We start from the raw sequence: 17,188 nt of genomic DNA on the forward strand, positions 1-17,188 counted from the left end.
AATCTTTTTAAACATTTTAATCATTATCTTTACGATCTCGACTACATTATCACTTTGTCCTATTTATGAAGAAATGGTTTAAGAAGTAAACATTAACTATCCAAATGATCACCAATTCCAGATTGATAGAGCTTGAATGACTGAGGCTGTACTGTATTTAATGATAAATTAAGATGCTCCTTGTTGAAAGATTAAGGTAACATATACACATTGCCGGTAGCATGAGGTCTCTGGTGCTCAGTCTGTCATGTGCTTGGCACAGGAGTCGTGAGGGGTGGGGTTCATGATTGCTGTGGGTGATGCCTCCCCTCTGACCAATCACCTAGTCAATGATGGGAGTTTGGGGTGCAGGAGATAGATATAAAGGCCCAAGCTAAATGTTAGGTCTGCTCTGGAACCCAAACCACACAGATATAAGAAGACAAAGTGCATCCTATTTCCCCTTGTAGGAGACATTTTCACAACTAGTGTTGAGGTCTGATGTGAATGAAAGCAGAGGAGATGCCCCCTCCAAACTGCTTTAGTTCTTCAGGCCTTGTGCTGGTGTTGTTGGCTACTATCAAATCAGTCCCCAACTCATGGCGACCCTATGCACAATGGAACAAAATGCTGCCCAGTCCTGTGCCATTCCCGTGATCAGTTGGGGATTGGACTATTGTGATCCATAGGGTTTTCACTGGTTGATTTTCAGAAGTAGATCGCCAGGCCTTTCTTCCTAGTCCATCTTAAGGTCTGGAAGCTCTGCTAAAACCTGTTCAGCATTCATAGCAACATGCAAGCCTCCACTGATAGATGGGGTGGCTGTGCATGAGGTGCATTGGCTGGGAATTGAACCTGGGTCTCTTGCACAGAGCCACTAAGGTCCCCATTGTAGATTGTAGGCACTCATATATTTGTTGTGCGAGTGAACTCTGGCAAGATACCTTCAACATCGAACAAGTCCTTTGGTGGAGAGAATAGATTTTCTTCCCACAAGATGTGGAACGGAGTAGGAAGTATCAGATACTTAAAAGACCAGGTGGAAAGTTCTCAAAATCACACAGTGAGATGGGAAAATCCCTATTCTGTGCTCCACATTGTGTTAGATCAATGTTTTTCAACCTTTAAAAAATATTTCCCACCCCAGAAGAAAATATAAATTTAACTTAATTTAATTAATTAAAATGTAAATGAAATATACTTTCTGCCTATACTAAGTAAATACTAAGGAATAGGATTTTGTTAGGTAGGGTTGAGCTCTGCAAGGTCACAAACCATTGTAATAGCTAAGATTTTTTTTGCTTACCAGAACCAATTTTTCCTGCCTTTGTTGAGTTGAGAATGTATACATTAGTTCCTGTAGGAGACAGGCAAGGCAACATGGTACACTGAAGGGAACACAAATTTGGGACTTGACAACTGGGATTTGATTTCATCTTGAAGTCTCTAAAATGTAGAGACCATCTGTAAAATGTAGAGGTTAGATTCTCTCCATTTCTGAAAGTCTGGTTGTAAGCTGGGTCCTGCTTTCAGGGAATTTACAATACACTATGGCCAGTAAGACTGGCCTTCAAAAGTAGAATTAATACCAGATAGCGTTAAGTGTCAGTTCTCTTAAAAGGATACACTCTTAGTGAAACATAGTAATTTTCTTATTGAAATTAGTTTTGCCAGATTTTCCCCAAAGCATGAGCATCTTGATCTTTATAACAGTAACCAGCGAAGGGATAAATTCAATGCCAGCCTCTCAAGAGAGGGAAGTTATTCCAACAGATGACGCCAGATGTTTTGCAAGTGGTTCTAGTGACACTACTGCCGGCATTGGACACTAGGTACCCAGATGGCACGAGCTGCCATTGAGACGCACTGCCACAGCAGTCTGTTCTGCTCATGCAGCTCCTTCAACCTCTCAGAGGTTGTGCTGGGAGAGTTCTGCTTTTCCTATTATACCACTGCAACAATGGGCTCAAACATACCAACAGTGGTGAGGATGGCACAGGATCGGGCAATGTTTTGTTCTGTTAAACATAAGGTCGCCATGAGCTGACTTGATGGCAACTAACAACAACTGTACCACTAATATGGGTTATCACACTCTCCGTGACCTGGCCCCTACTTACTTCACAGCCTTCCCAAAGCACTTCTACACGTTGCTATTGTTTGTTTAATTCTTGGCCCAATGCCTAGGCTATCAACTGTGAGGGCAAGGACAGGGCTATCTTCGACGTCCTTTGTTCAATGAAAGTGGCCAACATGGAAATGGTTTCCTGGCATAAATGTCTTCTGACCTTGCAATGTAGCTTACATTTCTCCTTTTTCTCCCTTTTCTCTCTGACTCCCGTCATTCAAAGTCCAACTCAGTCACCTCTTCCAGGAGGCCTCCCTGATGATCCAAAGGTGCTACAGTTGTTCTGCCTTTCTCTAGAACACATGTTTGGTACAGTAATTACTATTTTATGTCTCCAACTAGATGGTGATTCCTTGAATACAGAACTATGCGTTTTATTGGTACACCACAGTCCTGGGACAGCACCTCATACATAGTGGCTGTTATGGATTGAATTGTGGCCTCCAAAAAGAAATGTGGAAGTCCTAACTCCTATTCCTGTAAATATGATCCTGTTTGGAAATAGGGATTTTCTTTTGTTTTGTTAATGAGGCCATACCAGCATTAAAAAACAAACAAACAATCCATTGGTGTCTCTATAGGACAGAGTAGAACTGCCCGCATAGAGGTTTCCAAGGCTGTAAATCTTTACAGAAACAGACTGCCACATCTTCCCCCAGTGGAGCAGCTGGTAGGTTTGAACCATCGACCTTTTGGTTAGCAGCCAAGTGCTTAACCACTGCACCACCAGAACTCCTTAAAACCCATGACCATTGAGTGGATACTAGAGTAGGGTGGCACAATCACTTCTCTGTGGTGTTTTATAAACAGCGGAATAGACACAGAGACATACGCACACGGGGAAGACAGACACCAAGTGAGGATGCAGCTACCAGGCCAGGAACCCCAAGGATTTCCAGCAGCTACTAGAAGCTCAAAGAGACGAAGGAAGACCCTCCTCTAGAGCCAATGCACCGATTTGGACTTTTAGTCTCCCAGACTGTGAGACAATAAATTTCTGTTCTTGTGGTATTTTTTGTTATGGCAGCAGTAGGTAACTAAACCAGTGACTGTGTTAGGTAGGATGCTAGTGGTTGCAAGGATCAAAACCTGACTAAAATTGGCTTGAAACATAGGGAAGTTTATTAGCTCATCATTGGACATTCAGAGGTAGGGCAGGCTTCAAGACTGGTTTATCCAGCAGCACGGTAATGTTGAAGACTCAGATTCCTTCCCTCCCTCTGCTCTGCCATCCAGTGTTGGTGTCATCCTAAGGCTGGATTCACCCCGGGGCCTGGCTGGCTGTAACAGCCATAGGCGCTGTCTGCCTCCTCATTCAGGTCAAGCAGCAGGGAAAGAGAGGCTGGCTTCCCTTGCTCTCAGGAAAGAAAGCACGTTTTCAGAAGCCTCCAACAAATCTCTCCTTGCATCTCATTGGCCCAAACTGCAACCATAGCCTTTTCTTGAACGAATCAAGAGAACAGGATTCCCTTAGAAAGGAGCCCCGGTGGCACAACAATTAAGCATGTGACTGCTAACCAAAAGGCTGCTCCACAGCAGAAAGACCTGGCATTCTGCTCCGGTAGATTTCAACCTAGAAGATCCTATGGAGCACTTCTACTCTGTCACATGGGGTCCCTATGAGTCAAAATTGACTCAATGACACCCAACAACAATCAGGCCCACCCCTGAGCTGAAATGAATTGTGTCCAGCTGTTTTGCTGCTGCTGCTCAACGGGAAAAAGAAAAAGTGTACTGAGTTAACCTCGTTTTCTAAAGCCTTTTTCTCAAGTTTTAGCATTTGTTGACAGAAATCTTTCAGAAACTTAATTAACTGAAGTTAGAATAGCCTCTCCCTAAAGAGGAGTTGGAGCCCTGGTAGCGCAGTGGTTAAGCGTTCAGCTGCTAACCAAAAGTTCGGCAGTTCGAATCCACCAGCCACTCCTTGGAAACATAACAGAATCGAGAGTTAGTTTATCCCATATTTACCTTGCAGCTCTCTTGAAGACAATGCCAGTTACTAACCGAGCCGTATAGAAAATTCAGTGAGAGTGTGTCATTGTGCCCCAAAGAACGGAAGGGGCTGATGGGGCCCAGCACTCCCCAAGCAGGAGTGAAGACGCGCCATTGGACTTCGCAGGTTTACTGGATCAGTTTCAGCTCACGGATAACAATGAGAAAAGTTCATTCGTGTGTGTTTACATTTTAACAACGAATGGCACCAAGAACAACCTTTAGGCAAACAAGCTCCTCAGCACATTTGTTGCTGGCTGAATTGCTATAGGCAGCAGTTTTCACTTCGGTCTCCACCTTTCCTTTGGATGTGTTGTAGTCTAATGAGTGAAAACTCTATTGTGAAATATGTTGTTGGACCCATTTTAGGTCGTAATCAGGTATGCAAGTTGGCAGGTTGTGTCTGTCTTTTCTTTGACTGGCTGCAGCTCACAGGGCTATAAGTTCAACCTCCTGGGATGGAGTGCCTTGTGCATGGTTGCATGGTCTTAGCCTTGAGAAGCCAGGAGGCCATCTGACCCATCCTTCACCCAGAGAGTTATGCTTAAGCCTTCCCAGAGGTCCTTATCTCCTTCTTGGGGGAAAAGAAAACAAATTGGGTAACACATCCTGGGGCCCCACCTGACCTTTGTCAACAGGGCTTCATTTTAATGATTACCAATACAGGTAAGGAGTTGGTTAACTTCCGAGCATCAGATTTCTTATCTGTGAAATGACAGGCTTCTTGCACCGGGTTGTTATAAGAATGAGAATAGGGTACTAACACACGGTAAGAAAGTGATGATACTAACTTTACACTCAGTTTAAGCACGTTAGTCCTTTTTCTGATATGTGCGGTGATATTTAAAAAATATGAGATACACCGTTCAATGTTCACTCGAATAACAATCTTTATATTCATTCCTAACTCCTTTCCACATAAAACCTCTTGTTGGTTTTGACTGCCCTGTGGAGTAATTGCTTAAGACCTCTTGACTATTTTGTACTATAATTTAATGAATAGAAGACAGAACAGCTTAAGGGGAAATTATGACTTAGAAATGGTTATTTGTGAAAGCATTAAGGGGCATTTGTCATATGGTGACATAGTACAATCAGTGAAAGAAAGTTAACTAGTGAAGAATTTGTCAAAATAAAGAAAAATAAAAATATGGTTCACAAAAGTCCAGTGTTTTTGGAAAAGAATGCTGTCCAGGTTTAAATTCATCTAATGCTAAGAGCAGAAAAGAGACCTAGGTGACCTGTGGTTACTCTTCTCACCTTTAATAGTGAGTGACCCATTGATACTGTTAAGAAAGAAAGAAACTCCTAAAATCTGAAAATACCCAGTAAGACTTCAACCATGCCAACAAGAGCACAGTGCTGGATTTAGCAACCATGATAATATTACCAAAGCAGGTTTTAAGAGAACTGAATTATAGAACAAATTGCTCTACCTGGGAAAGTTCTCTCCCCCAGAATAATGCTGCCCTAGGTGCCATCTGATCCGCTCGTTCATGACAAAGCCCATTAAAGGTCATCAGATTCTGGGAGCTTGGTGGATTTCTTCTGTAGAAATTCTAGCTTAAAAGCCGTAGGAGAAACAGGTCTTGATTCTGGAATATGCTCTATTCTGTATTTTTCAATGTATGGTGCAGCTACGTCCCAAATCTGAGAAGCAAGGGCAGAACAAAGTTGAAATGTTGGCGATACTGTTTGCACATGGCATTGAACATCAGTTTCACCCGAAGTCAAAACATTGTCTCTACCTCACTAGACATGTAACAGCTGTTGGCTTGCTTTTAAGTCATTTGACACATGATCTGTACCAACTAGTCTTTGGTTGCCTTAATAGCTTTTAAAATACAAAGTCCAAATTTTTTCTAAAGTTAGTTTGATGGTTTTCAGCTGTTTACTCTTCCAAAGCACCAAAAACAAGAAAGCAAAGAATAAAACCAAGAAACAAACCTAGAAGACTTGGGTAAACAGAGTTAAGGAAAGTTGCTCAAGGGTATAATCTGGAGGCTAATCCTTGAATGATAAAAGGCAGTTGATCGGGTTTTCTCATTGCATGGAAACACCCTGTATTCTCTGTCCTTAGACCTCTGCTATCAAAGTATGGCTGGTGGACCAATAGCATCAGGATCACATGGGACAAGTCAGGATCTCAGTCACTAGCCCTGACCTGGAATTCCTGGATGGTGCAAAAGGTTAAGCACTCGATAATTAGCTGAAAGTTTGGCAGTTTGAACCCACCCAGAGGGGCCACCGAAGACAGGCCTGGAGATCTTCTCCTGAAAGGTCACAGCCTTGAAAACCCTACGGAGCACAGTTCTACTCTGCACACACGGAATTGCCATGTGTCAGAATTGACTTTTTGGCCCCTGATAACAACAACCCAGACTCTTGAATCTGGACCTGCATATGACCCGATTCCCCAGAGAGTCATACACACACATGACAGTTTGAGACATACTGCCTCAGATCCTTGTTTTAGTTTTTACCTCTACCCACCAACCCATTCTCTTTTAAGCACAAAATCCTCTCAAAATTAAGGCCCTGGTTTTGGCTTACAGCTACTTTTTTCTCTGATGCCTGCTGACAGCTAAGGAACCTTTCTACTCCTTTGTATTACCTTAGAAAAATGTGTTCTTTCAAAGCCAACCTCTCACAAATCTCTCTCCTAGCTCCAAAGCTGGCAGCAGGCAAGGGGCTTCCCCTCAAAGTGTGCAGGGCAGGCTTACAGATGACAGGTGTGAAGATCAAAGGGAAAATCGTTCCCCAAGAGCAGAGCAACTATTCCAGGGGAAATCAAATGATTCTAGGGAACAGTGATACCCAAAAATTACTACAAAAGGCTTAGAGAACTTAAAAAAATATATATATATAGGTCACTATGAGTCAGAATTGACTCAGTGGCAACGGGTTTTATATAGATATGGATATATATACCAAAACATATATGTATATCAACACACATATATATACCAAAATATACATATATAGTGTGTATATATACATATATATATACCAAAACATATGGATTCAAACTGCCAATCTTTTGGTCAGAAGCTGTAGCTCTTAATCACTGCACCAGCAGGGCTCCGATATATATATACATCTATCTATCTATCTATATATATATATATATACACACACAACATATATATATATGTTATTGTTAATTGCCATCAAGTTGATTCTGACTCATAGTGACCCCATGTATTTCAGAGTAAAACTGCACTCCATAGAGTTTTTAATAGCTGATTTTTTAGGAGTAGATTGCCAGGCCTTTCTTTCCAGGCACCTCTGGGTGGATTCGCACTGCCAACCTGTCAGTTCCATAGCCCAGCACTTAACCATTTGCACCACCCAGCAACAAAGCAGCCTGCTAGGCATCTATATCTATCAGCCCAGTCTTTGGTCAATGTAGCCAGAAGAAATAAGTGGTTAAGAGAATCTGTGTCTTACCCAATGTGATAGAGGCAGGGACACATCAGACCACTAAACAGACTCATAACCCCTTAAAGTAAAAACCTGGGAGTGTATTGTCCCTCCAGGCCTATGAACCGATTACACCCAGTGGTGGTAGTTATGATAGCAGCACTAGAAAGAGAAAGTACTTTTGAATGAAAGAGGACATTCTTGGAGACGGGGATAGATAAACCTTTCATTCATTTTCTCCCCACATATGCTTGCCCCAAAACTCCATTAAAAATCCATGTCCACTTCTAATCCTTGGATATTCAATGTTTGGGTGCAACCTGGGGCACTTAAGAATTTACCAAATGGCTTCTCAGTGGCCTTGCAAGTTGCATAAGTATCTTTTTGTTCATTTCCAAGGAATAGCAAGAAAAAAAAAGAATAAGATAATGGTTCTCCACCTCCCCTCCCACTTTTCATTTCTATCATGACCAAAAGCAATGAAATCAGCCAAGTAGCCAGCTTGCCTTCTGGTCTACCAGCAGCCGGTGTACTGCCTCGATGTCTGGGGCCATGAAGCGGTCTTTTATCCAGGGCCTGGAAAGGAAGCACACCAGCCAAACATTAACCACTCCCGGGTTCCCAGTTTTGAAATGGTATAGTTTCAGGGATGTGTTTGACTTTACCTTACAACAGAGCGCACCAGGTCATAGACCTTCTCCAGCGGAGTGGTTGTTCTCAGGGGGCGTAGAAATTCGATGCCCTGACAGGCTACAAGGAGCTCGATGGCCAGCACTAAAACAGAAATGTGGAGGAGACAGCTGATTAAAGGCTGACCTCATGCTTGAGGAAAATAAAGGACACTGAAGTTAATGGCCATTGCCAGTCAACTAACAGGTGGTTGGGTCTCTATTGGCAGAATGAAGCTGCCTTGGTATTTTTTTGTTAAAATGGTTTTTGTAATCTCTTAGATGCATCTTTAATGGTGTAGTGGGTTGAACTGTGTCCCCCCAAAATTCCTGTCTACCCAGAATCTAAGACTGTCATGTGACCTTATTTGGAAATAAGGTCTTTGTAGATGTAATTCTCGATCTCTAGATTAAATCATTCTGGATTTAGGAGCGGTCCTAAATCCAATGACTGCTGAAAAGAGGACACCGAGAGACAGACAGAGAAGAAGGCCATGTGAAGACAGAGGCAAAGATTGGAATGAGGCAGCTACAAGCCAAGGAACGCCAAGGATTGCTAGGAGACACGAGACACTAGGAAGACATAAGGAAGGATTCTCCAATAGAGCCTTCAGAGATAGCATGGCACTGATGACTTCTAGTCTCCAGGACCGTGAGAGAATAAATTTCTGTTGTTTTAAACCATCCACTTTGTGGTAATTTGTTAGGGCAGCCCTAGGAAACTAACACAAATGATGAAAAGGGGAGAAATGAAATATTTACCTGGATAGATTAGCAGAACCTCAACACCGCCTAAGAAGCTGTCCATTAATCTATACTAGTGAAATCCGCCATTTCCCCCATTCACATCCTAAAACTAAAAGGCCAGGTTTGTTTCATGTTGTTAGGGGAGAAAAAAGAGAAAGACTACCCAATCTTGAGGTTGAACCCCAACTCTGTTAAGTAAGTGTGTGCCTTTAGTCAAGATATTTTACTTCTTCCTCAGTTTCTATTTCCTTATCTGTGAAGTAAGGGGCTAGAGTAGAAGATGTGAAGTTCCTTCCAAGTTCAGAATGGATTCTGTAACTTCATCTTTCCATAGTGACTTGTCTGTACTCACCAGAGTTTGTAATGTGCTTCATAAATTTAAAGATAAGAAGTCAAATGTTTTTAATACATATTTGAGTTAACCACTTAAATGGTTTGGTCAACTTTAAGCTTCTAAACTATTTTCTTCGCAAGTAATGGGATCCAAAGTGGTTTAATTTTGAACTATATTTCTATAAAAAATTCTTTGTAATCTGACTGTATTCAATGTAGAGACATTTAGATTTCTCAGTGTTCCAAGTTTATCTCAAGGTATGGTACATTTAATGAGTCCTTAGCTAAGAAAGACTGTACAAAGATTGTTTTACTAAGAAACTTAGAGTTGGCAAGATACTAATTTCTAGAATTTTTGTTTTAGTGGGCTTGGGAGGCTTTGAGTTTGAAGGCTTAAAATGAACATTACAGACTTTACCCCAAGGCAACCAAAGATTCATGGCTCATACATTGCCTCCTTTAAATCTTTGATGAAGGTCCACGTGCCAGGTATTTCAGGCTGAAGGGAACAGCAAGACTAAAAACAAATTGAAATTTACACAACGGACGAAATAGGAAACAGATCTCATCCATCTTGATCAAGGAAGTTGAGAGGTGAGTTGGTGAGGAGAAGAGATATTTTTGGTCTAAAGCTACCAAAATGACTGGAATAAACCCTAGCTTATTGCTAAATTAACTACCTTATTACATAATCCCTTCACGGGTATTACAAAGATATGACTAAAATAGCATACTCTCAAGTCACAGAGACTTCAGTTTGGGATAAATTTTGCAAGAATACATTATAGAACAATCCTGCAAATGGAGTGCTGAGAATCCATAGGATCTGGATCATTTTTTGTAAACAATACAGCAGTGTAGAGGAGCAGTTAAGGCAGCGAACTTGAATCAACTGCTTGGGATTGAATCCTCACTCTGCCATTTACAAACTGTATGACCTTGAGCGCATTATTTAATCTCTGCCTTGGTTTCCTGATAGTTCATATCTTCTAGGGTTATTGTGCAGATTAAATGAGTTAAAGAGTTGAATACACATTGTAAATATTCAATGAGTGTTAGTGATATGATATTACCTCAAATATGTCAAAGACAGAAAAAACTGAGAAGTAAATATTTGCAAGGTCAAACATGAAACACATGAGGAAAACCTTAAACTGCCACCTCTGCAACATTTTGTTAAATGCTCTTTGTTGCTATACACAACCAGCAGTTCTGGGACTTAAAAAACTACGCACTTGGTCATTACAAATCCAAGGAGTTCAATGCATCTTGATTTAGCTGGTTTTTTTCTACATGCTTTTTATTTTTTTGAGATAAGCTGATATATGATAGCCTAATAACCACTTTTCACCTCAAAAAAAGAAAAGAAAAGAAAAAAACTATTCTAAGAATCTTAATCCTGAGAGCACGTTCTAGTTGACATGACTATTTTCTTCCCCTTGCTGGCACAGGGACCAGCAAGGATCCAGTGCTGGCTCCAGGGCAGAGAACAGGATGGGGAGAGGTGGCAGCAGAGGCAGAAGCCCGATCACATAGGGCTTTGTAGGTTACAGTAAGGGGGTTGGATTTCGTTTCAAGTGATAGGAAATAGCTGGCAAAGTTTCAGCAGAGGCATAGTGTGGTCTAAATGCTGTGTTAAAAAGCTAGCCTTGGCTGTTGTGTGGGGTGGCTGCAGAGGAACAGTAGTGAAAACAAGGAGACCAATCAGAAGGAGATGACAGAGTTTCAACTCCCTGCCTTTTAAAGGTACAGCTGACTTGCTGATGGACTGGATATAAGATATGAGGCTAGAGAAGGGTGATTCCTTAAGTGTTTGACCAGAGCAAGGTTTTCAATGGGGAAACCATTTTAAGAGTGAAAATCAAGAATACACTGTGGTAGATAATAACAAGTGTTGGTGAGGGTGGGGAGAAATCAGAACTCTCATACACTGCTGGTAGGAATGTAAAGTGGTGCAGTTGCTTTGGAAAACAGCCAGGCAGTTCCTTAAAAAGGTAAATATAGAGTTATCATTTAACCCAGCAACTCTACTTCCAAGAGAAATGAAAACATACATCCACACAAAAATTTGTACATGGATGGGTCATAGCATCACTACTCATGATAGCCAAAAAGTGGAACCAACCCAAATGACTATCAAACTGATGAATGGGTAAACAAAATGTAGTCTAGCCATACAGTCAAATATTATTCAACCATAAAAGAAATGAAGTCCTGATACATGCTATGACGTGGATGAACCTTGAAAACATTACGCTAAGTGAAAGAAACCAGTCACAAATGACCACATAGTGTATGATTCCATTTATATGAAATACCCAGAATTGGCAAATTATAGAGAAAGAAAGCAGATTAGTGGTTGCCCAGGGCTGGGAGGGGGCTGGGGGAGGTGGTGAGGAGGTGACAGCTAAAGGGTAAGATTGATTGTGGTGATGGTTGCATAACTCTGTGATATACTAAAAACCACCAAACTATACAGTTGGAATGGGTGAATTGTATGGTATGTGAACTATATCTCAATAAAGATAATTAAAGATAAATTAAAACATTGTATCTTCACTTTTAAATATGTTTTGAAATTTTCATTAAAAAAAAAGCAGCAGCAGCAACAGCCAGTCTGATAAACTGGCTTAACTCTGCATAGCTCGGTGGTTCATAACCTTCACTGAGCTCCAGAATCACCCGGAGGGCTTGCTAAAACCCAGGTTGCTCCCCTCTCCTCCCTAGGGTTTCTGATTCAGAAGGTCTGGGATGGGGCCTAAGAATCTGTATTTCTAACAAGTCTCCAGGTGATGCTGATGCTGCCGGTGGGGAATCCCACTTTGAGAACCACTGGCCTACTAGTTTATAAGCAAGGCCTGCCACCTGGGATGGCTGACATTACCTTGCTCCACGTGCTCGATGACCCTGAGGGCCTTTCTTGCTGCCCATCCTCCCATGGAAACGTGGTCCTCTGTGGCAGCACTGGTGGACAAGGAGTCCACAGACGCGGGGTGGCACAGAGCCTTGTTCTCAGAAACTGCAAGACGTAAGCACAAGTTACAGTCTGCTTGTAATGGGATAAACTGCCAAAATTACAAGTAGTCTCCCCAAAGTGCTCCATAGCATGGAATACCCTCTCCAGCAGCTCTTGGTCATTATCCAAGCATCAGGGAATACAAAGCTACTTTGGGAAAATAGAACTGATGGATTTTTTTCCTAAAGTAACAAAGACTCTAAAGCTATCATGAGTTCCGAGATAACTCCAGGGTGGGAAGCTGGAAACCCGAATATTACAAGGTCAAGTTGAAAATACTGGAAGTGTTTAGCATGTCAGGGAGACTAGGGAAAAAAGAAAAAGAAAAAAGACATAACAGCCATTTCCAGGTGTTTGGGAACAATCTGACTGGTTGCTTCACCAGAAGAGGTGGAATTAGAATTCAGGCATGGCATGTGGAGATTGAGGCTGGACCCACAGATCTTGGGCAAGAGGATTTAACAGTTCAGAGCATGCAATGATGGGCAAGAGGATTTAACATCTCAGAGCATGCAATGATGACATAAGCGTATACTCCGTGCTTAAGCAAGGGCTTGATGGCTGCAAGAAATATCTCAGGGAGGAGGGAATCCTTGGCACAGCCCAGACTGGTGCCTCCTGAACTTTATTGTCACATGAATGTCTTGTTGAAATGCAGATAATAATTTTCAGGTGGAGCCTGAGACTCAGTCTTTCAACTCTCTGGTGATGCGCATATTGTTGGTCCAAGGACCACACTTTAAGTAGCAAGGACCCAGATTACGGAGTTCCTTCTCTCAGCTTCAGAAGCCAGGGAAGGTCAAATCCCAAGAGTCTTTTCTCCTCTTGCCTTAACTTTAAGGGTGGCTCTGAGTGAAGTTTCAGTTGGTTTCTAGGCTACTAGGGTTTGTATTCTGAGATGACCTAAAGGCGATCAACGTGTTCTGGTTTGCCCAGGATTTTCCAGGTTCCAGCAACTGAAAGTTCCCCTTTCTGGGACCCTAAACTGAGGGCTCTATGGTAAGCAGGGTGTGTGGTGAGGCATGTTCAGAAAGACAAAGACAAGTGGCCAAACAAAAAGAGAGAGAGAAAACTGTAATTTCATTATAATGAAAGCAAGCTGAACAACCTCAACAGGCAACTTGGGAAGCTATAGCCACATTCAAGTGAGGCTTCCTGATGTCCATAATGTTCTCTAGAAATCAATGACATTTTCCCCCACTACCATGTTAAGGTGAGAAGTCTCTACCCTTTAAAGGAATATTTTAATAAGCGGGTAAGTGAGAGAATAGAAGATACATAAAACCTGCAAAACCCAGAACCTGTGTAAGGTGGAAACCTGTCAGAGTAAGAAAACTCAAATATTTTCCACTAAAAGGAGAGAGATAAAAGTGGTGACCACTCTGTCAAAGGTGGGAAACTTTCAAGACCTGGAAAAACAAGGCAGTCCCGTCCAGTTCCGGCTCTTACAGTTTTCACTGTACAGGGTCAGAGGAAGAGATGAATTCAGTGGCTCTTCCTTGGTTATCTTTGTTGAGTTTTAGTGAGAGGTTTAGGTAAGGAGTGAGTTATGAGTAATATTATTAATAGCACTAATGTTTATTTAGTGCTTACCGTGTGCCAGGCACAATTCCAAGGCTTCACATATAACTTATTTGATCCTCGTAGCAGCCCCATTAGGTAAGTTTATGGTCCCCATTTTACAGAAGAATAAACTGAGGATCAGCAAGATTAAGAACACTTGCTCAGGATTCAGATCCAGAGTCCATGCTTTAACCACCATGTTATCCTGGTAGAGACAGAGTTGCCAAATAAAATCCAGGACATCCAGTTAAATTTGGATTTCAGATAAACAACAAATAATGTTTTAGTATATGTCCCAAATAATTCACATTTTCATTCAAATTGAATTAAATATAAATTTAAATACTTCAAATCTACCTCTATTCTTATATGTCAAATCTGGCGATCCTATTTAGGGATTTAAGCTCACTGCTGTCGAGTTGATTCCAACTCATAGCAACCCTATAGGACAGAGTAGAACTGCCCCATAGGGTTTCCAAGGCTGTAAATATTTAGGGAAGCAGACTGCCACATCTTCCTCCCGTGGAGAGGCTGGTGGGTTGGAACCACCCATCTTTCAGTTAGCAGCCGAAAACTTAACCATTATGCAACCAGGGCTCCTTTATGATTTTTAGTGGTTGGCATATGTGGGTGCAGTGAATTACTTAATATGGCCCTTCTAGCCATAGTCTTTGTGACTCCCACACAATGATTAGGTGGAACCATGCAAATAAGGTGTTTGTGGTCCACCAAGTGGATTGGACAGCTTGCTGTTAATGCAAATAAGGTGCATGGAACACTTGTGTGGATAGTACCATGCAAATAATGTGTATGAAATCCTAGTGAGGATTTTGGTCCATTTTACCATCCCACTAGGCTTAAAGGGAGACACAGAGAGAGAAAGGGAGGCGCTGTAAATGGAAGACAGCTAGAGACAGCAGCATAGCAGTAGCAAGAGTGATAGCGGCACAAGACGGCAGGAACCAGGAGACTAGCATGAGATGGTTGCAGTGGTGCTTGCCAGCCCACAGAGCTAAGAGTTGTAACACTTAGCCAAGAAGGCTTCTAGCAGGGCCTAGCAACAGAGGGCAAGAAGAAGCTGTCCTGATCAAGAACTGTGTCCTGAGTTGTTCCTGTTACTTCTGAGTCATTCCCTGATCTCAAGTTGTACCCTGTTACTTCCCTAATAAACCACCTAACTGTAAGTACAGTTTGTGAGTTCTGTGAGATGTTGCAGCAAATTACCAAACCCAAAGACCGGAGGGAGAGTACTGAGGGGAGAGGGAGTAGCTGATGTAACAGATGATGGAGTGGTACAGCAGTTTAGAAAAGTTGGACATTTGGGACATCTTTAACCTCTACCTCAAAAGAACAAGCTTTGTGCTGATCCTTATAAAAGAAATTCTTCACTTAGCATATATAACGGAATATATCCAAAGTTTAGTCATTCAGGTTAGCTCAAGATTCAACAGTCACTATAAACATTTTTGTCTCTTTTGATAGTCTTCATACTGAGATTAGGGAAAAAAATACAAAGATGAAGTTTATATGTAATGTCAAACTGCTTTCCATAAAGAAATGGAAAAGAAATTTACAACCTCATTATTGTATCATTATGTTTCACTATAGAAGTCCTTGAGTGGTGCAAACAGTTAATATGCTCAGCTGTAACTGAAAGGTGGGAAGTTTGAGTCCATCCAGAGGCTCCTTGGAGGAAAGGTCTGGAGATCTACTTTTGAAAAATCAGCCATTGATAACGCTATGGAGCACAGTTCTACTCTGACACACGTGGGGTTGCCATGAGTCTGAGTCAACTCTAGGCAACTATTTTTTTTTCTTTTGTTTCACTATAACATTGTCAAATTTTAACTTTTCTTTTTCTAAAACTATATTTAAGAAAAACCCTGCTGCATTTGTATTGAGAGAGCGAGGATGGAAGTGGAGGTGGCGAAAAAGTTCCTGAAATTAGATCTTGTTCAAAGACAAAATGTGCCACATTTAAGTAAAATGGGAAAGCCCGTTGGTAGGCAGGCTTGTGTTCTGGGAAAAAGGCAGTGTCCTTACCTAGGGCTGCGGCCGTGCAGTGGGCTATCATGAACCCAGAATTCAGGCCACCTTCAGCCACCAGGAAGGCAGGCAGCTCGCTGAGGGACGGGTTACAGAGCCTTTCAATTCTTCTTTCACTAATCGCGGCAAGTTCATGGACACCAATGGCCAAGTAGTCCAGGGCCTGAAAGAATCTCAATTCAGTCAGCCTATCTTGAGATATACTTCCAGGGTCAGAAGCAATCCTAAAAAGCTTACTTTGGCTGGGTATTCACCATGGAAGTTTCCTCCAGAAATAGTCTCTCCCCTGCTGGCGAAGACCATCTTTCAAAGCAGGTTAAGGCTTGAACGTAACATTTGCAGATGACTTCAAGTATAACTCATTTTTAACACTGGGGTGGCAGCCCTTGTACAAATATGGGGTGGAAAGGAAGAGAGAAGTGTTCCCACAAGCATATGTTGACATAAAGGGAAACAAAAGCATAAAAATCTTATGGATTGGGGGCCAAAGAAATGTGGAACGAGATGAGGTTCCCTCTTGAGATTAGATTCTCAAGCACCATAATTGTACTAATGTGGTGGTTAGTACTGGCTGGCTAGAAGTTTATAACCTGAAGCTAAGAACAGAGGCCAGGACACCAGTTTAAAACTGAATTCTGTTTTTCCAGTGGGCATTGTAAACTTGTGCTCCGGAAAAGAATTTACTGAATGGAAGACTCTACTGATAAGTAACCACCTGTGTGTCTGGAACAATCAATTCTGGGAAAATATTCAAACTCAGTAACCCTGTGCCAACTTTCACAGCAGACAGCTAATAGGTCCTCGCAACCCCATTTAAGTAGAAGGAACCTCTAGATACTACTACTATCCTCAGGTATAATTCCATTCTATCAACATTTTACTTAAACCAGCAGGCACCCAGCCAAAGGCAGTGACAGGTTCTCATCTCTGATTCCAAACAGCTAATTTTCACCTACTGGGCTATAGAATATTCACTGCCTATTAACTAGGAACTCACTGTATATGGGAAACATTTGGACTTTCAAAGATCTGGAGATGCATGTGGTACGTTGACCTAGTCAATTTTGGAGTTACTCTTTTCTGTACGTATAATGCTGATTCTATTAGGCGTAGCTCCTGCTCCTTTCCATGAACCTGCCCCCAACCATGGGGTTTGGCTGTCTCCTATTATCTGAATCCCTGTAGCAAATAATCTCTGCACCAATTTAGAACTTAAACATGTTCTATTGTTCAGTTATAGAATTCTTGCCTTCCACGCCAGAGACTTGAGTACATCCATCACTCATCTATCAG

General features: G+C 41.8%; 1 protein-coding gene across 1 annotated transcript in view; it reads right to left on the minus strand.

Moving 5' to 3' along the window:
* Positions 1 to 5,594: 5,594 nt before the first annotated feature.
* HAL (histidine ammonia-lyase) overlaps positions 5,595 to 17,188 on the minus strand; it is a 30,941-nt gene continuing 19,347 nt past the window's right edge. Inside the window, exons 15-20 of the mRNA XM_004381241.2 lie at positions 16,133 to 16,198; positions 15,893 to 16,058; positions 12,155 to 12,289; positions 8,188 to 8,296; positions 8,029 to 8,098; positions 5,595 to 5,749 (exon numbers count right to left, since the gene is read on the minus strand). Coding sequence (XP_004381298.1) covers positions 5,609 to 5,749; positions 8,029 to 8,098; positions 8,188 to 8,296; positions 12,155 to 12,289; positions 15,893 to 16,058; positions 16,133 to 16,198 — 687 coding nt within the window. The 3' untranslated portion in view covers positions 5,595 to 5,608. The remainder of the gene's footprint in view (positions 5,750 to 8,028; positions 8,099 to 8,187; positions 8,297 to 12,154; positions 12,290 to 15,892; positions 16,059 to 16,132; positions 16,199 to 17,188) is intronic.

This window comes from Trichechus manatus, unplaced genomic scaffold (genome assembly GCF_000243295.1).
Source record: "Trichechus manatus latirostris isolate Lorelei unplaced genomic scaffold, TriManLat1.0 scaffold00081, whole genome shotgun sequence".
NCBI lineage: Eukaryota > Metazoa > Chordata > Mammalia > Sirenia > Trichechidae > Trichechus > Trichechus manatus.